Below are 26064 nucleotides of genomic sequence, written 5' to 3' on the forward strand. Positions count from 1 at the left end.
GGGACCCCCGCCTCCGCCCCATCCCCCTGCCACCTCGGGTCGGCCCAGGGCTCATCTTCGCAGGAGTCGAGAGCGATTCCCCCACCCCAACCCATCCCATCCCAAGACAGCGTGACTCCCACGTGGAAAGAAGCCTTGGCTTTATTTGCTCTGTGGGAACTATGTTCGCTGTTCGGTTCACAGGCCCCTCCCGGGCATGGGGAGGTGGGGGGGGTGGTGGTGATGGTGGGTGTGGGCATCCGGGCAGGCACCCTGGAGGAGGCGTCGTCCCGCCTAGGTCACCCTTCCCCATCTTTTCCGTGGGGTCTTCCATGGGGTCAAACACTAGGATGTGGTGAAGCCACAGAAAGGTGGGAGGGCAGGAGGAGAAGCAGGGCTGTAGCACCAAGATCCCCCCCTCCCCACCCCCACCTGCTCATCCCTGAAAAGGGGACTAAAATAAAGCCCTGAGGCCTTTGTAGGGGCTGTCCTTAAGTGCTGGTGGCAGAGAGCCTGTGCCCCATCAGTCTAGAATTCAGGCCACCAGCTGTGGGGAGCTTGGGGGTGAAGGGGGCGGGCAGGTGGGCCGAGGACAGAAATACAGCAAAGTGAGCCCAGTCTGGGAGAGGCAAGGAGGGACGGGGCTTTTCTGTCTGCACGATTCCTTATTATAGAAAAGGGATAGAACTAGGGGGAGGGGCTGCATGGGGTCCATGTGAGCAAGTAGGAGGTTGCAGCTCCCCTGGGAGCCCCCAGTGGTCCCAAGGCCTGAGGACATGATGGCGTGGAGGGGCAGGTGGTCCCTGCCTGGACGGGCAAGAAGTGTGTTCGTTATTTCAGCCAAGTGGCCACTGAACAACGAGGAGAGGCCCGGGGTCCCGCCCAGAACTGGGGGGATCAGACTGGTTAGGGCCAGGTGTGTGACTGTGAGTGTAGGTCCTCTCTCCTGAGAATGTCAGCCCCCTGAGGGGAGATACACGGGTCTGTTTTGCTCTCGGCTGTGATCCCCAGTGCCCAGAACAAGCCCTGCACATCCAAACATAGTAGGTGCTCAATAAATACACGATTGGATTGATGCCTCTGTGTGTGTGTGTGTGTGTGTGTGTGTATTAATGTCAACATCGTGTGCCTAAGTGTACATGAGGGTAGAGGTGCAAAGGCCAGCAGAGAAGCCTTGCCCCTCCCCTGGTCCCCACTGGCGGAGGCAGGTGGAGAGGCCTCCATCCTTACAGCTGAGAAGGCGGGCAGGCAGGGTGCGTGCAGGCTGGGGCGAGGGTGTGCGTGCAGCCAGCTGGAGCTGGGGGAGCCACAGCAGGGCGAGTGGGAGGGACGGCCGGCAGGCAGCTGTCGGCTCACTCTGCAGAGCCCTTGTGGCGCCGCTTGGAGGGCGGCACCAGGCGGCGGGGCAGGTTGGTGGGCAGCCCGTGGCCCTCGAGCTTGGCCTCGATGAGGTGGCTGGCCAGGGCGAACTCCTCGTCATCCAGCATGCCATCCCGGTCGACGTCACTCAGCTTCCAGATGCGCCCCAGCACCGAGTTGGGAAGCTTGGTGCCCACCATCCAGGTCTTGGCTTTGGTGCCGCTCAGCTTGCCGTCAGCCGGCGCCAGGTTGTAGAAGATCTCGTCGTATTTGGACTTGTCCTTGGTCACCACCCACTCGGCCTCGTCGTCCGAGCCCTCCTCGCCGTCCTCCAGGGCCTCGTCAGGCCCCCGCTCCACGAAGGGGCCCATGTGGGTACCCTCGAAAGCGCCACCCTGCACGCCCACCTCCGTGCTCTCCAGCTCCTCCTGGCGCAGCAGGGGCATGAGCTTGGCGATGTCGTGCGTCAGCATCTCGTCCAGCGCCTCCAGCAACTTTGGCTTCAGCGAGTGGAATTTGGTGAAGTCGTGAGCCATCAGCAGCTCCTGTTGGAGGGGAGGAAGAGAGGGGTGCACTGGGAAGTCAGGGGGCACCATCCTCAAGGCGCCCCAGACCCGTGGGGCCTGCAAGACACTTGGGCGGCCGACTTGGTGGCAGGTCTTCCAAGAGAGGTGCAAAAGTATCAGAATATCTGCACAGGGGCACCTGGGGGGCTCAGTGGTTTGAGCGTCTGCCCGCTTCTCCCTCTGCCTACGTCTTTGCCTCTCTCTGTCTCTCATGAATAAATAAATAAAATCTTTAAAAAATATATCTGCACAGCCCATTCTACTTGGGCACCCACCGCTCAGAAGAGACTTGGGCAGCAGGGTCCCAGAGGCCCTCCCCCTGTGCCACGCGTGCCCCCAGAATCCTTGGACGATAGGGACCTCGGGGGGCCCTCTGATGACTTACAGCAGCAGCCGTTTGCCAGCTGGTGGAGACGGGTTTCAGTGTTCTGACATCGGCTGCAGCTCTGCCGAGCACACCCTGGGTCTGCCCAGCCTCTTGGCACCCCAGCTGCACCCCCACCATTGTGCAAATCAAGGAAATTCCATTCTTACTACTGCTCCGTTAACTGTCACCCCACTTCACAGAAATGGCCAAGAGGCTCGCTGCCAAGTTTGGAGGTTAGGTTGGGGATGGCCAGATCATTAGGCGACCTTGGGACACGCACGCACACACACACACACACACACACACGCCCGCCCCAGAAGTCATCTCTGTGCAAGAGCAGCTGTGGGGCTGGATTTACGGTCATGCTGCTGCTCCTGCGGCCGCTCCAAGTCACCCACGCCAGGAGAGTCCCAGCAAGACCGCTGTGTTTCATGGCACCACATTGATTTCCAGAGCCAAGGTGGAGAGGCCCCTGATCTGACATAAAGGGGTGGGGGTGGGGTCTGGACTCCAGTGCCAGCCTGCCCAGGTCCCAACCCCGTTCTGCCACTTTGGAGCTGTGTGTCCTCAGGCGAGTGACTTCACCTCTCTGGGCCTCAGTTTCCACACGTGTAAAACGGATCCATAGCATTGGCGCTCCCCTCACTTGGGGGTTGGGGGGGGTGGGAAGGGCTACATGAGTTCATCTGGATGAAGTGTTCCAGAATTGTCAGCATAATGCTAGCAGCTGCAGTTCAGCCCGGCCAGGTTCTCAACCAGGGGAGGTGTCACTCTTCCCTGGTGGACACCTGGCAAGATCTAGAGACATTCCTGACCGTCAGAGCTGGGGGGTGCTCCTGGCACCTCGAGGCCAGGCGGACGCAAATGTCCCACAATACACAGGACACCCCTGAGCACGCTCGCTCTGCCCCCGAATGTCAGCATCGCTGAGGGTGAGAGCCTTGGTCCAGCGCCAAGTCCGTGCCACACGCTGCTCGACAGGGCCACGGGCACCAGCCGACTCAGCCAGCGCCCCTGCGCCCACTGCCCAGCCGAGAACAGAGGCTCGGGCAACGTGACTCGCCCAGACTCGCGGAGCTCGCAAGTGGCCCAAGCGAAACCCCTGTACAGTAGGTCCTCCGGGTTGTGGGTTAGAGACCATCTCAGACCCAAAGGTCACGGGCTCTGAGGACCAGCCTGATGCAACCTTGAAACAGAGGCTCAGCCGGGGCTTGGGGGTCCCGCTCCCCACCTCCATGCCTGCGCTGAGACCTCTGTCCCCTTGTTTCTGCCGTCACCCCTGCCCTGCCCACTAGATCTTCATTCACCCGGTTGCCACTGCACCCAGACCCAGTGCTTCCCCCCAACACTGGTTAACCCTAGACTTGGACGTGCAAGGGAGCCCCCCAATACCCATCTGTCACTTCTCTCTCAGCCCTGGAACCCCTGGGCACTACATGGGCACCCGGCTGCCTAGAGGGGAGGCTACACCTTCCAGCTTACGGCCAGCTGTGGCCGCGTTCTGGACGTCAGCGTACGTTGCACGCACGACTCTAGAATTGGCCTTTCCAATACGGGAGCTGCATGCGGTTATTGACATTTAAATCAGTTAAAATGAAATAAAAACCTACGATGTCAGTGTCGGTGGGGCTAGTGGCTACTGTACTGGACGGCACAGCCCAGAACATTTCCATCGTGGTAGAAAGGACTGTTGGACAGCACGGTTCTAGAAAGTGTCCTTCCAGAGAGAGACTGTGCCGGTAGCTTTCCCTCCCTTCCTCCTCACCCCTTCTTGCTGGCTGGAATGCAGACAAGATGGCTGGGGTCTCGCAGTCATTCTGTACCACGTGGGGATCTTTGGAAGTGGAGGCCAGCCATGGAGGAGAACCAAGACTGAAGGGGCTCTGCAAAGCACCATAGCAGCCCCGGACCACCTTCTAGGACTTTCGGAGAGAAACAAGTCCATCCTTATTGAGCCACGGTTCCCTGGGGGTTTCTCTTCATTCCCTAGTCCTAATGCCTTCTAATGGAACCATTTGCAGGAGGTACTTTCCAGAACCTTCTGTTTTCAAGGCCCCCGCCCCGAAGCCTACAGGAGCTGAGCCCTTCCGCCTCCCACCTCCCTCCCGGGCGACCTCCCACCTGCATCTTCTGGCAGTCGGGAAAGTCACCGGGAGATATGTGATGCTCCAGCTGAATCTTGGCGAAGATGACGGGCAACTTGAGGATCAGCTGCTTCTTCTTGTTCTCCTTCCCAAACACGGACGGCATCTCCTTCTTCAGGTAGCTGATGATGTAGGCGTGAACCTGCGGGAGGAGCGCGCTCACCTGAGCCTGCATCACTGCTCCCCGGGCCCCACACCCAGCGCTTCTGATTCACGGGGCCCAGAGTGGGGCCTGAGGATGTGCATTCTGACCCTTACAGGTTAGCTGTTGCTGCTGCTGCTGATGCTGCAGCTGTCAGGGGCAGGAGGGCTCCTCCTCTCCTAGGCAGTGTACCCCCCCCAAAAAAAAATCTATATACCAGCCCAGGCCTCTCTCCTGGAGCTGGGGATGCTGGTTGCCTCGTCCACATTCCTGGACAGCTCTGTTTTTTGACGCCCAGTGGAATTTGGGCCCAACCCCCAGAGCTGTGTCACTCCCAGCTGTGCCCATTGCCTGTGGCGGGGCAAGGGCAGGGGGAACCAGGGTGCAGGGTGTGGCACCCCCACTACTCCATTCCCAGTTGAAGCCAGACTTCCAGAAACCTTTCTTGATTTGATTCTCCTTACTCCTCACCAGTCACATCCATCCATCAGTGAGTCCTTTGCCTTCTGCCTCTACATGTGTCCCCTCTGTTTTCACTTCTCTCTCCATCTTGGGTGCCACCCCCCCACCCCAGGGCCAACTGTCAGCATCCCTTGTCTGGGGAAACAGCGCAGGCACCCCGCTGGTCTTCTGGCTTCTCTTGCCCTTACAATGCCTTCCCCAGGCAGCAGCAGCTGGAGAGGCCTTTTTGTCTTTTAGGAACAAACACCAGATCATGAGACACTGCTCCAAAGCCTCGGTTTGCTCTTATCCAAGTACAAAATTCCTACCACAGCTGACAAGTCCCTACAGCAGCAGTTTTCAAAGTGTGGTTGGGGGAACCCCCGGGATTTCCCCCCCTCCCCAGCCCCTTTCAGAGATTCATACAATCAAAACTATTTTAATAACAATACTAAGATGCTATTTGTCTTTTGTGCTTTCATCTCCCCTGGGGACAGTGGAGTTTTTATTTTTATTTTATTTTTTTAATATTTTATTTATTTGTTCATGAGAGACACAGACAGAGAGAGAGAGAGAGGCAGAGACACAGGCAGAGGGAGAAGCAGGCTCCATGCAGGGAGCCCAATGTGGGACTCAATCCAGGGTCTCCAGGATCACACCCTGGACCAAAGGCAAGCGCTAAACCACTGAGCCACCCAGGGATCCCCAACAGTGGAGTTTTTAAAGGCAACAAGCCGGTAGGACACCTTCACTGATCAAATGCAATAACAGATGTGCCAATCCAGAGGTCTCCTTGGAAGCCAGACATTAAAGAGACTTGCAAAAATGTAAAATAGGGCCATCGTCCTCTGTAAGTAATATATATATATATATATATTTTTTTTTGGTTTGGAGATAATTTTCATAAAATGTATGGGACTTGGGTTACCATACCATAGGCTTATTGTTATTTTAAAAAATGATCTTATAAAAAAATGACCTTATAATATCTACTATCAATATTAATGTAAGCTATCATAACTCATCAATAACATTTAGAATAAATAAGTTACTACTTACTAATTATGTGAGTATTGTTGGATAAGCAATAGTACCAGATAAATATATTAAACATTTTCTCAGTTTTAGCTTCTAGTGTGGTCATTCAAACTCTTTGGGGCATTCAGTCATTTTTAAGAGTGTCACGAGCTCCTGTGATGGAAGGTTTTGAGAACCACTGCTGTCTATAGTTTGGCTCCCAGTGTTTCATCCAACATCCTCTCCCCTCATTGCCCCCTCCACTGTGCCAGCTTCCTCACCTGCCTTCCTTGTACCAGCATGCCAATCTTTTTCTGACCACAGGGCCTTTTCACATGCCACTCTCTGCCTGCAACTCTGCCCTGATCTCCCCAAGGTGGCTCCTTCAGCTTCCTTTTGATCCTATCTCCTCACAGAGGCCATCCTATGAGAAGCAAGCACCCCGACCACCACCATCCAATTACTTTCTACCGTCACTTTCCCACCCCCCCACACTGTTTATTGTAACTCTTATTTTGTTTATCTGGTGGTTTACATATTCTGTCTCTTTCCATCAGAATATGAGCTCCAGGGATCCCTGGGTGGCGCAGCAGTTTAGCGCCTGCCTTTGGCCCAGGGCGCGATCCTGGAGACCCGGTATCGAATCCCACGTCGGGCTCCCTGCGTGGAGCCTGCTTCTCCCTCTGCCTATGTCTCTGCCTCTCTCTCTCTCTCTCTGTGTGTGACTATCATGAATAAATAAAAAAAAAAAAAAAAAAAAAAGAATATGAGCTCCAGGGGGGCTGGGACCTTATCTGTTCCTTCTGTCCTCAGCGCCGACACAACATACACAGAATGCACTCAAGAAATACTTGTGGAGGAAAGCAATCAACCTGGGAACCTTGGAGCCCCGATCTCTCAAGTTATCAAATAACAAACAAGGAGGGCGGAATAATGAACATTCGCATTTTTGGACGGGAAGTTCAGTAATTAACTGCATGTGCCTAAATAAAAATAGAATATATCTGGAAAAAGACACAAGAAACTCCTCCTTACTGCCTCGAGGGAAGGGGTCCTGCAAGCTGGTGGGGAGATCAGGGCTGGGAGGGAGCATGTTCGGCCGAGCTTAAATGCTTCACCATGAAATGGTCTTAAATGTTTGATGGAAAACACTCGTTTAAAAGCTCTGTTAATGAATCATAGGCTTAGAATGCTAAAAATTTTGGCGGCCCCTGAGTGGTTCTGAATCCTCATGTCTTCCCACCCCTACCGCTCTGGGCTCCTTGTTCAAGCCTGTTCCTGCCTCAGGCCCTTTGCACTTACTGTTCCCTCTGCCTGAGAGGGCCTCCCCCGGGCCTCCACTCTTTCCCTCCTTCAGGTCTCTGCTCAATATCACCTCCTCAGGGAGACTCTCCCTGACTTCCCTAAAACAGTCCCTTTGCCAATCTCCTTTCCTCTGCTTCATTTTCCTTCCTGATCCTTATCACATACAATACTGTATGATATTCTAGATCCATTTGTTTAATATCCACTTCCCCAGTAAAAAGTGATTCTACAAGAAAGAAAAAAAAAAAAAAACATCATCTGGTTTGTTCTCTGCTGTATCCCCAGGACCCCAAGCAATGCGGATGCACGTTGTCGGGGCTCCATAACTGTTTGTTGAGTGAATGGCACTGAGCCACCTCAGAGAAGCTCGGTAAGAAGGTTCAGGGCAGCCTGGCCTCATTGGCATCAGATCCTCCCGGGATCTTGGCCTCAAGTATCACAACACGGTGAAATCACCCCCTCTAGCAGCTATTACATCAACCAGAGGGCAGAGCAGAGCCAGGTGACTCATCCACACCCTATATCGTACAGACGGGGAAACTGAGTCACCGAGGAGTAGTGACCCAGAGTCCAGAAAGGCCCTGTACTTTGGGGGAGAGCGTACGGGGAGGTAAGTGGTGTGGACCGTTTGATGGCCAGACCAAGTGTGGCGGAGTCCCATGTGCGGAATGAGTGGGTGCCCCGGAGCAGGGAGGGGGGGCAGCGGGGTTCCGTCGCGGTGGGCCCGGTGTGAGGGGCTCTGGGGATGGATCCGCGGGAGGAGGGGGAAGGAATGGTCCCCGGGTCCCAGGGGCCAAAGGGACAGGGGTGGGGTCAGGGTGGTGGGCGGGGCCTGCGAGCGCGGGCCAATGGGGGCGAGGGGGCGGGGCCCAGCGCGGCTCCCGGGGGACCCAGCAGAGGGAAGGCGGGAGGGCGCTGATGGCTTTTCCAGAGAGGAAGCGGGGGAAGGTGCCAGGAAGAGATAAGGTGGGAGGGCGGGCTGGGCCGGGGCGCGGGTCCCGGACTCCGGGGTTTGTCCGCGTTTCCGGAGCCGCCTCCTGCCCAGGCGGGGGCACCAGGTGTCCGGGCCGACCCCGCCCACTTGTCCCACGGCCCTGGGCCTCCGCTCCCGCCGCCGCCGTCTGCGTCCCCGAGGGGGGCCCCGGGGCCGGGGGTCAGTGGGGGGGGGTGTCGGGGGTCCGTGGGGGATCCTGGGGTCGGGGGTCCGTGCGGGGTCCTGGGGGAGCCAGGGCGAGCCGGGGGTCCTTTCGGGTGAGGACTGAGAAAGTCCAGGAGGAAACCAGAGAGGGAGAGAGAGAAAGGAGGGAGAGAGACAGAGAAGGAGGGAGGAGAGAGGAGGAGCACGAAAGGGAGGAGTAAGAGGGAGAGGTGGCCGCTGGAAAGAGGTAGAAGGGAGGAGAAACAGGGAGACACAGAGACAGCCCAGAGCCCCGTGGGGAGGAGGGAAAGGTGGATTCCCAGGCTGAGCAGACCGCTGGGCCGCTCCCTCCTGAGGATTCCTGGGGTGGGGGGGCCCTGACTCACCCCCTCTCCACTGCTCCTTAAACCGACACCTCAGCTCCTCCACCCCCCATAACCTCCTCGGCCTCCCTGCCTGCCCAGCTTCCTGCCCCACCTCCACCCTGGCAGCCGCCCCCATGAATGTTCCATTTGGCCTCCAAAATCGCTCTCAAACCAGTGCTCTCCTTCCCGTTCCCCTCTCCTTCCCCTCTCCTGTGCTGCGGATCCAGGCTCCTTGTGCCTCGGTCCCCAGCCTCCTCCCTGGGCTCTGGCCCCAGTCTAACCACCCTCCAATCCACCTACCAGAAGGCAGCCTGAGTAGGACGCTGTCTCTCCTCTGCTCCCAACTCTTCCATGGCTCCCCAGTGCCCTTGGGACAAAGCTCAGGTTCCAGGCCACACAGCCCTGGGGGGGTCTGACGCCCACCCACCTCGCCAGCCTCAGGTTCAGTTACTTGCATTGTCTACACCGGGTTCAATACCGACATTTCCCCCTCTTCCTTGAACAGGCCACGTTCTCATCTCTGGTCCACGTGCTTACTGGTCCCAGTGTCTAAGAATTCCTTCCTCTCCTCTTCCTCCTCCTCCAGTTTGCAGCTCAGATACCCTCTCCTCCAAGAAGCCCTCCATCCTCATTCCCCCTGGGCTCCCCAGTGCCTGCCCTGACCATGCTGGGTCATCACTGTCTGGGCGGGTCTGTCTCCTCCCAACTGCCTTTGGTCACTGCTGTGTCCTCGGTGCCGCCCAACACAGGGCCAGGCACAGAGGAGATTTGGTTGCACGAGAGGGTTTGTTCAATGCCATTTGTTCAATAAAGATTCACTGAGCCCCAACTCTGTTTTGGGTGCTGGGGAGACAGCAGCGGGAATGCTATGAAGGAAACCACAAGGATGAAGGCAGGGTCACCTGATGGGAGCAGGGAGTTAGAGTCCTACAAAGGGAGGGCAGACAGGGAAGCCTTCCTGGGCATGTTGAGCAAAGACCTGAAGGAGGTGAGGGGCGAGCCGAGTGGGAGCGGGGCGAGGAAGGGCGGTTTCCAGGAAGAGGGAATAGTACGTGCAAAGGCCCTGAGGTAGAGGTGAGGAGGCCCGCGTGAAGTGTAATGCATGGTGGGAAAGGGAGCAGAAGAGGAGGACAGAGGGGAAAAGTAGCGCAGAGTGATGGGGGAATGGAAGGGCCGTGGACCACAGTGAGGGCTTGGGTTCTGCTGAGTACGTGGGAGTCCCTGGTGGCTGGTGCGTGGAGGGTGCCATGATCCGTGTGGCTGGTGGCGGGGCGTGGGTGAAAGGATGACAGGACACAGGAGAGACAGAGCGATGTGGAAATAGAATGATAGATGCGTAGCCTAGGGGTGACTCCAGGCCATTCTGGTCCCTCACTCACCCTGCACCAGCATGACCCCGCCTGGACAACTCTCTCAGAGCAGAGGGCACAACGTCACCCGAGGGCCCCTAAGTGAGCCCCAGAGAACTAGATGGGATGGGATGAGATGGGATGCAGGGCAAGGGCTGCTCTGCTGGGTGCGTTCCAGTGCTGCTCTCCATCCCCAGAGCTGTTCCCCCATCCACAGAACTGCTCCTCCACCCCCAGAGCTGCTCCCTCATCCCCAGTGCTGCTTACCCATCCCCAGAGCTGCTCCCCCATCCCCAGTGCTGCTCCTTCATCCCCAGTGCTTCTCCCCCATCCACAGAACTGCTCCCCATCCCCAGAGCTTCTCTCCCATCCCCAGTGCTGCTGCCCCACCCCCAGCACTGCTCCCCTGTCCCAAGAGCTGCTCCCACATCCCCAGAGCTTTTCCCTCATCCCCAGAGCTGCTTACCCGCACCAGCCGTGCCCTCTTCACCAGGTCGTTGAGCTTGCGCAGGGCCGCGTGGCGTGGCAGGCCCTGGATGTCGCGGAAGAGGTCCTGTTCCTCCAGCTCAAAGAGGCGCCGGTTGTCCGGCACCAGGAGGGGTTGGGACCAGAAGGAGCCGATGTAGACGCGCAGCACCTCGGGTGTGCCCACCACCTTGCCCAGTGCCCACATGAGCGCCCCGTAGACACGCATCAGCTGCTGGGTCTCCACCATGTCCGCCTTGTTGAGCACCACGCGGATCTTGTCCTCGTGGCCCCGCAGGGCGCCGATGGCCTCCGAGAACTCGTCGGAGATCTCCAGCTTGTGCGCGTCAAAGAGCAGGATGATGAGGTCCACGCGCTCCGCGAACCAGCGCAGCACCGCCGGGAAGTCGTAGCCTGGGGGTACGCAGTGGAAGTGGGTACGAAGGGCAGAGGTCAGTCCCCCCCTCCCTCCAGCCTTTCAGAAGCACCCATTCCTTTGGATTGACATCGGACTGTACGGGTGTTCAGGTTATTAACTTTCAAAACCCTTCTCGGGGCACCATAGCCAAGGCCCCAAGAGTGTCCCCCCGGCTCTGGCCCCCCAGGCACCAGAATTACCCCATCACTCTGGCCCCTGGCCCTCAGGGCTATCATTTGCCTCCGTTTCATTCATTCTTTAAGCAGATACTAGTGGTGTGCACTGGTCCAGATGCACAGGTTAAAATATTGAAGCATTTCTTAACAGACTGTGCTTCTATGAACCCCCCAGCCTCCCAAGTGCTTCCATCACCCCAGTCCCTCCCTAGGACTTTGGATCTCCTGGCCATCCAGCAACTAAAGAGTTCACGTTGGCTCTGGCTCTACTGTCGCCAGAGCAGATGGTAAATATTTTGAATTTATTTGACAATATTTACAGAGAGTCTTCTGTGGGCCAGGCCCTATCCCGGGTACCACGCATTACCACAGACAACACGGAGACAAGTCCTGGCCTTCGTGGAGCACCTGTCTCAACAAATGGCTCCCATCTTCCTTCCTTCCTTCCTTCCTTCTTTCCTTCCTTCCTTGTTCATTCATTAGTTTACACCGTTCATTGGTTTGTTTGTTTTTTTAAGATTTTATTTATTCATGAAAGACACAGAAAGAGAGACAGAGACATAGGCAGAGGGAAATACAGGCTCCCTATGGGGAGCCTGATAAGGTACTTGATCCCAGGACCCTGAGATCATGCCCCCAGCCAAAGGCAGACGCTCAACCACTGAACCACCCAGGTGCCCCCACCATTCACTCTGCTGCCGTTCACTCATGCACCCAGTGAGCGGTGCTCAGGAGAGCAGAGAAGAGCCATGGGAACACCCTGCCTTGGCGGGTCAGGAAGTTCTGGGTTTGAATCCCGCCTCTGCCTCCCCCCACAGCTATGTGACTTTAAACAAGTAGGAAACCTCTCTGATTGTTTCCTCTCCTGTAAAATGAAAGTCATCACAAGAATGTGACTTGTAGGACTGTTGTGGAGATTAAAAAAAGATAAATGAGCTCATATATCATATACAAAAAGAGCCTATTTACAAAAACCATGCCTGTTTAAAATGGGTGAGCTTGGGACACCTGGGTGGCTCAGTAGTTGACCGTCTGCCTTCGGCCCAAGGTGTGATCCCGGGTCCTGGGATCGAGTCCCACATCAGGCTCCCCGCAGGGACCAGCTTCTCCCTCTGGCTGTGTCTCTGCCTCTCTCTGTGTGTCTCTCATGAATAAGTAAATAAAATCGTAAAAAAAAAAAAAATGGGTGAGCTTTAGGCATGTAAATGATGCCTCAATGAAACTGCTAGAACAGAGGCACCTGGATGGCACAGCTAAGTCAGTTAAGCGCCCAACTCTTGGTTACCCAGGTCATGATCTCAGGCTTGTGGGATCGAGCCCTGCATCAGGCTCAGCTCAGTGTGGAGTCTGCTTGAGATTTTCTTCCTCCCTCTCTGCCCCCTCCCATAAACAAACAAACAAACAAACAAACAAACAAACAAACAAACAAACTCTTTAAAAAATAAACCGTTAAAACAAACAGACACAGTCTGAGAACACAGTAAGCACACTCAACAAGTATCAGTTATGACGCATGCGAGGCACGGTGGGGGCCCCCCAGGGAAGCACCCCTAGGGCACTCCCAGTCCTGTTCTCATTTGGTCCAGAGTCCACGGAGGACACAAACCCAGACCCCCAGACTGGTCAGGCCGGGGTCAGGGAACCTGGAGAGCTTTCGGAGCCCAGTGCAGGGGCACCTGACCTGGCCTGGGAGGGGTTTGGGGAGGGCTTCTCAGAACAGGGTCGGGGGACACGGTGGTGACCTGGGGAACGAGGAGTTAGCTGGCAGGACAGGGAGCCACGGCTGACTCACCCGATGACCTCACTGCATGCTCTCCCTGATTCAGCTAGTTGAATCTTCAAAACAGCCTCAGGAGGCAGGCACTTTCACAAGCCCCCATTTTCCAGAAGAGGAAACTGAGGCACACACAGGTTGAGGGGTTTACTCAAGACACACAGTTAGGTGGCCCGGAGCAGGAGCCTGCATGGGTCTCTATGCTCCACTGAAGAGTGGGTGTTGGGCGCAGGCGGCTAAGACGGAACCGGCTCCTAGTGGCCCTTGGGGACTGGCTGGTGGGGGGGACACTGCGGGGAGGAGGGGCCAGGTAACCAGAGGGATGGCAGCTGGGGCTCCTGGGGCTCCCTCCCTCCCCAGTGTCTACACACACACACACACACACACACACACACACACAGGCTAGGATTTGGAAAGTGTGTCTCACTGCGGGGCGGGAGGAAGGGCGGGAGGTTGAGTCAGCGTGGGAATGAGAGACGTGGCAGGGAGTGCCCCGGGGTGCGGGGTGCGTGGCTCTGGCACTCCCCAGGCACACAGTGGTCCGCACATCCAGAGCGCCTATTGTGTGCGCACACTGAAGTGCTTTGCGGGGTTTTGACATTTAATTTTAACCCTTGGTGCCACCTACAAGGCTGATACTATTATTATTCCCATTTTACAGACGAGGAGACCAAGACCAGGAGAGACTAGCGCCTCGTCCAGGGTCCACCTTGGAGACGGCAAGTAGCAGAGCCCAGAGCTGAACCCCGCCAGAGGCTCCACTATGCTACAGTCACACACAAGTATGTTCACAGATTTTACATGCAGAGGCAGCCAGCCACGCATCCCGGCAATGCACACACACGTGCACACACATCTGGACACAATCATAGCCACAGGCTACAAGATACGGACTCCCAGACACACCCTCTCTCTCACACACACCCACTTGTACACACAAAGACACAATTATATACAGAGATAGAATCAGACACAGCCACACGCAATCCAACAAAATCCCCTGAGTCCTATGCAGTCCTCTACAGCCACACAAAGTCCCAATCATGGCCCTGACACACAGAGACACACAGACGCACAATCGCAGTGTCATACCCACAATTACACTCCGGGACACATGCTAAATTGCCCACAGTTCCACACACATTCGGGCACATTTCACAGCACAGTCGCACAGAGACACAGTCATACACAACCCCACAAAGTCCCCCAAGGTCCCCACAGTCCTTCGGAGCCACACAAAGTCACATCCAGCTATAGTCAGAGGCATAGACTCCCAGACACACACACACACACACACCAACGGACTCTCCTCTGCTTCCTCTACCCACCCTGCCAGGGAAGGAGACCTTGTTCTCTACTCTCTCCTCCTCCCCACAACCTTGGCCCCCACCCCGCACCCCTCCTGCTCTCCTGGTGGAGGCGGAGCCCCAGGAACTCCCAGGCTGCCCCCCTGCCTCCCCCGTCAGGCTGGCAGCTCGCCCTCCGATGGTTTCTGCAGCTGCCCCCTGCCTGTCTCCCAGGGGGATGTGCGCCTGCTGGGCAGTGGCCAGGGACACCGTCACCCTCCACGCTCTGGCCCTGCCTGGCGGCCCCGCCTCCCCTCCCCTCTGCCCCACAATGCAGCCTCCTTTGCCCCAGTCTCTGCGCCCCCGCCCCACTCCCGAGGCCAGATTGGGTGCGGGACAGAAACTGTGGGGTGGCCGGGGCTGCAGATGCTGAGCGGCTGCAAAGGGGTGGGGGCCGGCTCCCCCGGAGGCCCCCCGCTGGAATTCACCCCCCCCCACCGCTCCCCCTGCACAGCTGTTTATAAATTCCAGGCTGGGCCTTGGCCGGCACCCAGACTCCCCCCTCCCAACTCCTGCTCAGCCCCATCTGCGACCCAGAGGTGGAGTCAGGCCCAGGCCCAGGGCCTCCCTGCCCGGCCTTGGCCTCCTCTCTGGGTCCCCAGCGTCTCCATGAGGCTGCCTGCCCTCAGAATCTGTCTCTGACTTCCCGTATCACCCCGTTTCTCTAGATCTCTCCCTCCACATCGTCCAGACCAGCCCAGACATGGAGCTGCAGCCTGCTGGCACGTGTTCATGCACACGCCTCCCCTTGCCTGCAGCCTGCGTAGACATGGAGCAATCACAGCCTTCCACCATCTCCCTTCTGCTACCCCGCCAGCCTGGGGCCAGCTGACACAAGCCCAGGTCCTCGCAAAGACCCAGTCGTTCCTCCCTCAGACCCAGGAGTCTGGCCCCACTCACCCCGGCTCACTCTCTGTTTGGCGCCCGACAGGATGCCCGGCGTGTCGATGATGCTAATGCTCTCCAGGACCTGATTGGGGAGCTGGGCACACATGAACCTGAGCCGGAAGAGAAGGCAGGGGTCAACACGGGGAGGCCAGGAGGGGAGCACACATTAGAAGGGAAACCAGATCCACAGAGGTGGATCAGGTACAGAGAAGCACGGGATCTTGAAAGATCAGAACAGAGAATAATAACTATTAAAAAAAAAAAAACACACACACAACTCAGAGCTGATGTTTACTGAGCACTTACTTTGTGCCAGGTGCCATTCTAAGCACTTTATACATGAGTGCGGACTATGGTTATCTCCATTTTCCAGGTGAGGATAAAAGAGGCACAGAGAGGTTAGGTCATTTGCCCCAGACCCCCCACGTGGAAAGGAGCTGGACCCAGGCAAGCTGGCTTCACTGCTCCCCTAGAGGAGGCCAGAGAGCAGAGGCAGGAAATAGAAGGATCAGGAAGAGAAGGGAATTGGAGCTGAAAAGGAAGAAACACAGGCAGGGAGGGATGCAGGCAGGCAGGGGACAGGAAGATGCACCCCTGCCTCTCAGGCTGCGCACCTGTTGAGGAAGGTGTTCCCGAAAGGGTTGAGCTTGCGGAAAGGCTTGTCCGGGTCAACGACCAGGGCGTTGCCTGGCACGGTGCCCTCGGTGTCCCCATGCATGACGGCCACGAAGCAGTCGGTGGTGGGCTCGGGCCCCACGCGGGAGCCTGGCACTTCCTGCTCCAGCAGGTACTGGATGAAGCTGGTCTTGCCTGTGCTGTACTGGCCCGCCACCAGGACCATGGGCTTGCCGTCGAAGTCGGCATCCTCCAGGGCCGGCGAGTGGAAGGCGCCGAATCGGTAATGCTCCTCGAGAGGCAGCAGCTTGGTGCGGTACAGCTCCTTGAGGGACGAGGTGACCGTGCGGATGGCCTCAGGCTGCTGGCCCCGCGCCCCGCCCCGCTTCAGCCAGCTGAACATGGTGGCTGCACACTGTCCACTGGGCTCACGACGGAGACGTGCAGGGGAGAGCTGCCTGCAAGAGGACGGCAGGGTGTTGATGGGGGGGCTGCCTGGCAGAGGAGGAGAAGGACAAGGAAGGGAGTCGGAAGGTGCAACGGGTGGAGGAGGCTGGGGGGATTGGTAGAGGAGGAGCAGCAGAGAGCCCTGGAGGGCAGGAGGTGACGGTTCATGGAGGAGGAAGGTGATTATTCCAGAGGGAGGAAGAGAAAGAGATTAACAGTGGGATGATTGAAGAAGCAGGACTGATGGTGGGAGACCAAGGGATGGACAAGGGGAAGCAGCTGCCTCGAAGAAATGTATTCCTTCACTGGTTCATTCTTTCCTTCCTCTCTCCCCCTCTGCTATCATTTCACACATTTTCACTAAAATCACCTCATGTGTCAGGCACTATGGATCCAGAAATAGGCCTGAGACTGGCTCCCTACCCACTCAAGGCCCCCAGTGAGGAGGGGACCTGGCACCAAGCAGTGATGCCTGGGAAATGCCGGGCAGTGGACTTGTGGGCACAAGATGGGGACATAGTGAGCTGACCACAGGGTTAGCAAACTCTGAGCTGAACGGCTCCCCTCCATGCACAATAGGGCTACCGTGCAAGACGGGCAGGGAGGATGGTGTGTGCCGAGGCCCAGAGCTGTGAAATGCATGGAGGGATAGCTGGACACAGGAGAGCTGAGAAATAAGGCAGAGGAGTTGCCTGGGTGCACCCAGGTCATGAGGGGCCTCAAGCGATCACAAGAGTAATAACATTTATGATCACTGCATGCCAGACACTGCTCTAACTCATCTAATCTTCATAACAACATTGTAAGGTAGGACAATTTATCCCCACATTTCTGACTCACAAGGGGGTTCAGGAAGATAGCAATAACTTATCCAAGATCACTCAGTTAGAAAGCGCTCAGTCTGGGATTCCAGGCAACCTGACCTTGGAACCTGTGCTCCTATTACACATCTGATTTATTTTTTTAAAGATTTTATTTATTTATTTATTTATTTATTTATTTATTTATTTATTTATTCATGAGAGACACAGAGAGAGAGGTGGAGACATAGGCAGAGGGAGAAGCAGGCTCCCTGTGGGGAGCCCGATGTGGGACTCCATCCTAGGACCCTGGGATCACACCCTGAACCAAAGGCAGACGCTCAACCACTGAGCCACCCAGGTGCCCCCAGACGTCTGATTTAGGAAGAGAGAATTACCAACCCAGCAACAACGGGCACCCCCAGCACCTAGACTGTGTTCTCTATATTCCCTTACTATCTTTTCATTCTCTGTAGGATCTGTAGTGATGTCCCCTCTTTCCTTCTTGATAGCAGTCATTTGTGTCTTTTCTTTTTCCTCCTTGATCACTCTAAGCAGATGCTTATAATTTTACTGATCTTTTCACAGAGCCAGCTTTTGGCCAGATTGGAGTCTCCAAATACCATTCTCCATTAAAAAGCAAATAAACAAGCAAAAACTAGGGCTTCTTGGAGAAATGGTTGATTCCAGGACTGGAGCAGGGGAAGAACAAGTGAGCCTGGATCAGGGAAGGTGCTCAAAGATGGATGGGGCGTGTCACAGGGACACAGGGACCAACCTGCAGGAGCTCCCACTTGCCAAAGATGGGACAGATTTGAGCATTAAAATTAACTGCAAATCAAAACTGCTAAGATCCATAAAATCACAACGCTACTTAAAGGAAAATAAATAAAAAAGAACAAGGGTAGAGGGGAAAGAGTGCTGGAGAGGTGAAGGAGAGACAGGAGCTGGGAATTGGGATGTTGGCAGAGAGAGGGGACCCTGGGTGGGGGTCCTGGGCCGGGAGGAGTCTGAGGGACATTTTAGGGGTAGCTGGACTGGCCAGCGGGTTGGCGATGCAGGAGAGAAATTCTTTAGTGGGAGGAGGGGCCAAATAGGACAGAGGTGGGTGACGGAGACTCCAAGAAGGGGATCTCTCCTGGCTGGGAGGTTGGGGAGGCCCCTGGGAGTGGGGGGCCACTGAGCACGGTGGGAAGGATCCAGGGGGGCAGGGGCACTGTTAGGGACTGGAAGGAGCTGGAGGGAGCTGGGGCGGCGGTACTGGCGACACCGTTACACACTGCGGGTGGGGTGGGGGCTGAAGGTCTGCGCGGCAGGGGAATAACCAGGCTCCGAGGCTCCGCGAGCGAGGTGCGGGGGGTGTTGGGAGGCGACAGCTGCGGGCGGGGCCACTCACCGAGGGGGCGCGCGGGGGGCTGCACCGGGCGGCGGGCTGCACGGGGGTCCCGCGGGGATCCGGGCCGCGGAGCGGCCTGTGCGCGAGGTCCCGTCCGGAGCCGTCTGAGCCGGGTGGGGCCCGGAGCCGGGAGGAGGGAAGGGAGGGGCGGGGGGGGGGCGGGACCTGGCGCCCCCCCTCCCCAAAGCGGGAGCCCGGCCTCTGGCGCCCCCTGGTGGGCAGCGGCAGGGCGGCTTCTCCGGATGGCTGAGAGCGGGGCTTCGGATCCCGGGATGGGACCCTGGGCCACTCGCTTCCCTATCTCCGTCCCTCCTCGTCGCGTGGGAGTGCTAATATTATTATTATTATTATTATTATTATTATTATTATTATTACTATTATTATTATTATTATTGGAGTGCTAATATTAGTATGACTACTACCATCAACAGCAGGAGCAATAATAATGATGATTTTAAGACTTAGGTCATGAAATTCCTCTTCTCACAACCCGTCCTGGCTCCTCTCTGGAGAACGCAAAGTAAAAGCCAAAGCCCCCCGCGGCCCCCCTCCCTCCCTCCCTCCTCGTGGCTCCCTCCGCTCCAGCCCCACTGACTTCCCTGCGGTTCCTCAAGCGCACCCACCGCCCTCCAGACCCTCAGGGCCTTTGCACTTGCTGTTCCCTCCACCTGAACCGCTCTTCCCTCCCTTCATTCACACCTGCTCAAACGTCACCTCCTCAGAGAAGCCCTCCCTCATCTCCCTACTAAGGCAGCCCCCACCATCTATCCCTGATCACTGCTTTATTTTTCTCCACAGGTCGGATTATTCCACATTTCCCTGCTTGGGTGCCTGTCTCCCTAGCAAGAGCACAAGCCCTACGAGGACAGGGATTTCCAACTGGGTGGTGTCCTGCTGTGTCCCCAGGTTAGCACCGTGCCTGGCACACCAAAAGGACTCAGTAAGTGTTGAAGTAATCTTTCACGGAGCACTTCCTCTGTGCAGGCTCTGCTCTATTAGCTGAGGGTAGCGGCTCATTGAATTCTCAGAAGGTCCCTGAGAAGTATTACTATCCCCATTTCTCAGATGAGATAAATGATTCCCGGAGAAGTGAGTTCAAAAAGCACAGAGGGAGGGGGATCCCTGGGTGGCTCAGCGGTTTGGCGCCTACCTTTGGCCCAGGGCGGGATCCTGGAGTCCCGGGATGGAATCCCGCGTCAGGCTCCGAGCCTGCTTCTCCCTCTGCCTGTATCTCTGCTTCTCTCTCTCTCTATGTCTATCGTGAATAAATAAATAAAATCTTAAAAAAAAAAAAAAAAGCACAGAGGGATGGTTCAGGGCTTAGCACAGCACCTGGCCCCTAGCAGGTGCTTAAAAAAGCATCAGATTTTATAATCCAGGTCTGGGGCTGGATTTTTCTCACAGCATGGGAGTCAGAGCCTGCAAAGCCTCAAGTCTAATCCCAGCCCTGCTAGGGAACCTCAGGGAAGCTATTTTGCCTCTCTGAGCCTCAGTCTCCCCATCTGTCTTGCTACACAGAACGACTTCCTTTGGGTCTTTGTTCAGATGGGACCCCCTCTGCAAGCCTTCCCCTGACACCCCCTTTCTGCCCCCCACCACCCCATTTCCTACTTGTCCTTCCTAGCACTTAGCACCATCAGCCAGACTATAGATACTCCTTATTTTTACTTCTTTTTACAATTTTATTTTCAATGTGACTTATTTTTAATCTCTCCCTGTAGAAATGTCAGCTCCTCGAGGGCAGGGGCTTGGGTCTGTTTTCTTTACTGTTGTCACCCCAGGGCCTGGAACAAGGCCCGGTACCCTGCAGGCACTCCGTTGAATATTTAATTGGTTGAATGTGATAATGTACATAACGGGGTGCGGAAAATGTCCTAAAATTGATTGCTGTGATGATTGCACAATCCTGCGAATATACTAAAACCACCGAATTGTATGCTTTAAATGGGTGAATGGTATAGCTTCTGAAATATCTCAATACAGTTGGATAAATTGATCAATAGACAGATGCCATTGACCTTTGAACCATAAAAGTTTATAGGTCCACATAGTAGATTTTTTTAAAAGTATATTGAGTTCTTTTTTTAATTTTTTTTTAAGATTTATTTTTATTTATTTATGATAGACGGAGAGAGAGAGAGAGAGACAGAGAGAGGCAGAGACACAGGCAGAGGGAGAAGCAGGCTCCATGACTGAAGCCCGATGCGGGACTCCATCCCCGGACTCCAGGATCGTGCCCTGGGCCAAAGGCAGGCGCGAAACCGCTGAGCCACCCAGGGATCCCCTAGAAGTAGATTTTATTTGAGAAATATAGTACACTATTGTAAATGTATTTTTTCTTATGATTTTCCTTTTTTAAGGAAATAAGCTTTTATTAGGCTAGCATATTATAGATTTTGAGGTCTATTTATTATAGCTGCTAGCATGACCCTAACAAGGGATTTGAGTGGCTAACAACTGAAGGACTGCAATTAAAAAAAAAAAAATATATATATATATATATATACATATATATATATTTTTTTTAAGTAATCTCTCCACCCAATATGGGGCTCGAACCCATGACCCGGATATCAAGAGTCGTGTGCTCTACCGACTGAACCAGCCGGGTGATTCTCTAAAGATTTTCTTTTTTTTTTTTAAGATTTTATTTATTTATTCATAGAGACACACACACAGAGAGAGAGAGAGGCAGAGACACAGGCAGAGGGAGAAGCAGGCTCCATGCAGGGAGCCCGATGTGGGCCTCGTTCCCAGGACTCCAGGATCACGCCCAGGGCAAAGGCTGGCGCCAAACCGCTGAGCCACTCGGGCTGCCCTCTTAAGGTTTTCTTAATGACATTTTTTTCTCTGGCTACTTTATAGTAAGAATACAGTGTTGAATACATACACAAAATATGTGTTAATTGACTGTTTATCAGTAAGGCCTCTGGTCAATTGTAAGCTATAAGGTAAATTTTGGAGAAGTCAAAAGTCATACATGGATTTTCAACTGTGCCGGAGTCTTTTTTAGAGTTTACTTATTTATTTGACAGAGAGAGTGAGAGAGCACAAGCAGGGGGAGCAGCAGAAGGAGAGGGAGACGCAGACTCCCCGCTGAGCAGGAAGCTTGATGCGGGACTCGATCCCAGAACCCTGAGATCATGACCTGAGCCAAAGGCAGATGCTTCACCGACTAAGTCACCCAGGTGCCCCCTAACCCACTGTTCTTCAAGTCAGCTGTATTCTATAAAGAGGTGTATAATACATTTTATACATAATTCTAATATATTATTAGAATACATGATCACACCTAAGGTACAATGGTATCTATACCGTAGATATTTAATAATGGGCCAGAGGCTTAGTGTGACCAACCCTATCACAGCTAGGAGCCAGGTCCTACTCTAAAACCTTGACATGGGGCATCTCCCTCCCCACCCTGGAGGCGACCTCGGAGCTTCTCAGCCTGCCGCGTGCTCAGACGAGATTCAGGAGGGTCCGTGAACTTGGACACGGAGAGAAAAATGACATCTGGGTCCTTCACTGAGACTTCATGGTTTCTATGCACCGTGAATGTGAACAGAGCACAATGGCATCACCGGGATCTGTGTCACTGTCACCATCACAGAGGGGATCAGGGCTGTTTCCACCACATTGCAGTTGTTTTGGAGATTTCCAGTGATTGTTTACTCACCGCTGATTAGACCCACCACTAGCTCTTTCTAATTAGTGTCTCGATACAACAGCCCTTATTACTGTGTCACAGATTCCACCGGGGGGAGGGTGGTGGTGGTGGTTCACTGATGGCTGGATTTCAGTATAATTGGGCCCCTTGTAATCCTGGGGTTTTACTATGTGCGTTTTTAAAAATATTATATGTATTTATTCATGAGACACACACAGAGAGGCAGAGACACAGGCAGAGGGAGAAGCAGGCTCCCTGTAGGGAACCTGATGTGGGACTCGATCCTAGGACCCTGGGATGACAACCTGAGCTGAAGGCCCATGCTCAACCACTGAGCCGCCCAGGTGCCCCTACTGCATGCATTTAAAGGCATTATTCTAGGAAGGGATCAGTGGAGTGAAAAACCCCTTGGTTGACACTCACTCCTCTGCCTCATGAAACTTATGAGCTCTCGGTAACTGGGGCTGCTGTCTGGTCTTGCTGTGTCACTGATCTCTGAAATCAGGGAGCCTCTGAGATCTGTCCCCAGCATGACAAGTCTCCTGGTGCCCTTACAGCCTTGGGAGCCCCCTCCCTAAGGCACAAGATAACAATTTTCCCCCCTCGCTCTCTCCCTCCCTATCTGTCAAACCGGATGGCAAGGGGCACCTGGGTGGCTTAGTGGTTGAGCGTCTGCCATTGGCTCAGGGCGTGATCCTGAGGTCCTGGGATTGAGTCCTGCATTGGGCTCTGCTTTTCCCTCTGCCTCTTTCTCTGCCTCTCTCTCCGTGTCACTCATGGATACATAAAATCTTAAAAAAAAAAAAAATGGGTGGAGGGATGCCTGGGTGGTTCAGTGGTTGAGCATCTGCTTTCAGCTCAGGGCATGATCCTGGAGTCCCGGGATCGAGTCCCACATCAGGCTCCCTGCATGGAGCCTGCTTCTCTCTCTGCCTGTGATTCTGTGTCTCTCATGAATAAATAAATAAAATAAAAAATGGGTGGAGAAATTCTGGCACATTCTATAATATCAAGGAACCTTGGAGCCTCTATGCCAAGTGAAATAAGCCAGGCAGGCACGAAAGAACAAATACCATGTGAGCCCTCTCGTCAGGTGCTGAGAGCACTCAGATGTAGCCGGACAGGAAGCCAAGTGGTGGTGGCCAGGGCTCAGCTGGTGCTGTTTGCACAACGTGCAGGGGTGTACTGAATGCCACCGAGCAGTATACGCAGAAATGGTTAAAATGTCAAATTTCATGTTATGTATATTTTACCGCAATTAAAGAAACAACAAAACAAAACAGATGGAGCAGGTGGCAAGCCAGAAGTTAATGATGACCTTTGGACAGTCAGTCTAGGGTTCAGATCCTGGAAAAGAAGAGATGGCTTCCCCCCCACCCCCACCCCCACCCTGCCCACGCCTCAGCCGTGGAAAAGAGGACACACCATGGTCACCTACAGAGCTGCTTCTTGGGATCTGGGAGCAAGTGTCTATGAAGTTTGGTCCCCAGTTTGAGTCTCCTCCCAGTGGGTGGAGGGCTCTGGTTCCTGTGTTGCCCTCTTGGGAAGACCTTGCTGTTGGACCCCTGGAAGCTGGATGTGCAGAGGCCAGGATCGTGGGTTTGCAGCCAGACGGCCTGGTGTGCAGCCCAGCCTTCCACTTACTGCCTCGGGGCCTCAGTTTCTTCATCTGTAAGAGGGGACTCTCAATCCCCATGCCCCGGCTTCTGCGAGGACCAAGTAAAACATCCTGGGTGAAGGGCTTGAGGCAGGACCCATGGTAAGTGTTTCCCAGTCATCGTGGCTGCTCTGCTCAGGCTGCACGCGGCCAACCCTCCAGAACTGAGGCCCCAACCCGCAGAAATCACCGGCCAACATTCTGTACAGCCACCTGTGGTCTCCCCGGGGTGCGGGGAGTTGGGGGGGGGCAAGGATGCCAAGAACTGCATTGTTCGGTGCTTTATTTCGCATGTGGGGAAGTAGATACAGAGCTGGGGGGGGGGCGTCTCTCTGTCTCCAGAGACCCAGAGACCCCACATATCAGCTTCCCCGCCACAAACACCCCCAAAGGGCCGCAGAGAATCTGGTCCTGCCGCACCGGGCACCGGGCACCGGGCACCGGGACCTCGGCAGAGGCCTCTAGGCTGGGCCCGGTTCCGCACTCGCCCCGTCGGTTCCCCTCACGGCCGCCAGAGGGCGCCCGGGAGCCCCGAGCCTCAGCTCCGCCCTCCGCGTAGAACCTTCGCCGCGGTTCTCCCATCCCTCAGCAAGATCGCCACGAAGCCCAGGCTCCTACACCATAGGCCCGTTTTGTTCCCTCTGACTTCACCTCTCGTCCGTGCCTCCCATCGCCACCCCCCAGCTTCCAGCCACATGGGCTTCTGTGCGGTCCCTCAACTCTCCAGGCATGCTCCTCCCTCAGGGCCTTTCTGTCTTGGGTGCTTCCCCCACCCCCAAGACCTCCCTGGGGCTCCCTCCCTCATCTCTTGTATGCTTCTGCTCAGATGTCACCTCCTCAAAGAAGTCTTCCCTTCCCACCTGATCCCGAGTGCCCGAGTACACAGGTTGTTCACTGCACAAAGCACTCACTGGATGGGTGAGGGGGGCTGGAATCCCACTCACTCTGCCCTTCAAAGCTCAGTGGCCAGAAGAACGGGGCGCTGCTTTCTAGTTCACACAAAGGTGTCCTAGGATGGGACTAGCCTTGTCAGGTATCCTCCACCCCGTGTTTTATGATTTGTGTCCCCCCGGCCCCCACTCTCCGGGGGGGGCGGAGATTTGCTCATGTCCTAACCCCCCAGCATGTGATCTTATTTGTAAATAGGATCTTGGCCCATGTAAGCAAGTGAAGAGTAGAGTAGGCTATTATCCAGTATGGTTTCCTTTTGGTTGTTATTTTTATTTTTTTAAGATTTATTTATTTATTTATTTATGATAGACGTAGAGAGAGAGAGAGAAAGGCAGAGACACAGGAGGAGGGAGAAGCAGGCTCCATGCTGGGAGCCCGACGTGGGACTCGATCCCGGGACTCCAGGATCACACCCTGGACCAAAGGCAAGCGCTAAACCGCTGAGCCACCCAGGGATCCCTGGGTATGGTTTCCTTTTAAGAGGAGACACCAATGCCAAAAAATGAGGTAGCCACAAGAACCAGGAACACCTGGAAACTGGAAAGTCAAGGAAGGAACCTCCTGCAGAGTTTCTAGGGAAAGCATGGCGCTGCTGGTCCCTTGATGTGAGATGTCCAGCCTCCAGAATGGGAAAGAATAAGCCTCTCTTCTTTTTTATAAGATTTATTTACTTTAGAGAGAGACTGAGAGAGCGCACTGGAGCGGGAGGGACAGAGGGAGCGGGAGAGAATCTCAAGCAGACCCCCTGCTGAGCATGGAGCCCGACCTCAAGACCATGAGATCACGACTCAAGGCGAAACCAAGAGTGGGATACCTAATGGACTTTGCCACCCCAGTGTCCCAAATCTCTGTTCTTTTAAGCCACTCATCCTACAGCAGCCACAGGAAACACCCTGCTTGATTGCTCTTCCCCTCCCCATGTGGTGCTGCACACATTTACAGGTGATCCTCATTTGTGGATGCCCTGTGAGTTCATCTGCTTGCTAACATTTATTTGTAACCCCCCCAAACTCGAAGCACCTGCACAGACGTGCACAGAGCAGCAAAACACTGGAGTCATCCAACGTGCACGTTTCCAACCGGGGTTGCACAAAGCAGCGCTCTGCCCTCTGGTTTCAGCTCGCATACAAACGAGCTTTTCAAGGTCTGTTTAGTGCCACATTTTCACATTTGTGTTTTTGTTGGGGACTTGATGGTTTAAAATGCTCTAGTACTGAAGCGCTATCCATTGTACCAAGCGGAAGAAGGCTGGAACGTGCCTTGTGTAGAACATATGCGTGAGACCAGCTCCT

The 26064-nt window shown here is 55.0% G+C and overlaps 1 protein-coding gene and 1 long non-coding RNA gene across 2 annotated transcripts; one reads left to right on the forward strand and one right to left on the reverse strand.

Annotated features, from left to right (window-relative positions):
• Nucleotides 1-123: 123 nt before the first annotated feature.
• EHD2 (EH domain containing 2) lies at nt 124-18627 on the reverse strand. The gene is made up of 6 exons (XM_077846997.1): nt 18498-18627; nt 15854-16312; nt 15252-15349; nt 10639-11051; nt 4393-4557; nt 124-1883 (listed from the first exon to the last, which is right to left on the reverse strand). The coding sequence occupies exons 2-6, from the start codon at nt 16255-16257 to the stop codon at nt 1332-1334; spliced, it is 1632 nt and encodes a 543-aa protein (XP_077703123.1). The 5' UTR covers nt 16258-16312; nt 18498-18627; the 3' UTR covers nt 124-1331.
• On the forward strand, nt 8546-18102 carry LOC144283190 (uncharacterized). The gene is made up of 3 exons (XR_013351611.1): nt 8546-11518; nt 13667-13787; nt 15020-18102. It is a non-coding gene; the product is annotated as an uncharacterized LOC144283190 (long non-coding RNA).
• Nucleotides 18628-26064: the final 7437 nt, after the last annotated feature.

This window comes from Canis aureus, chromosome 1 (assembly GCF_053574225.1).
Source record: "Canis aureus isolate CA01 chromosome 1, VMU_Caureus_v.1.0, whole genome shotgun sequence".
NCBI classification, from domain to species: Eukaryota; Metazoa; Chordata; class Mammalia; order Carnivora; family Canidae; genus Canis; species Canis aureus.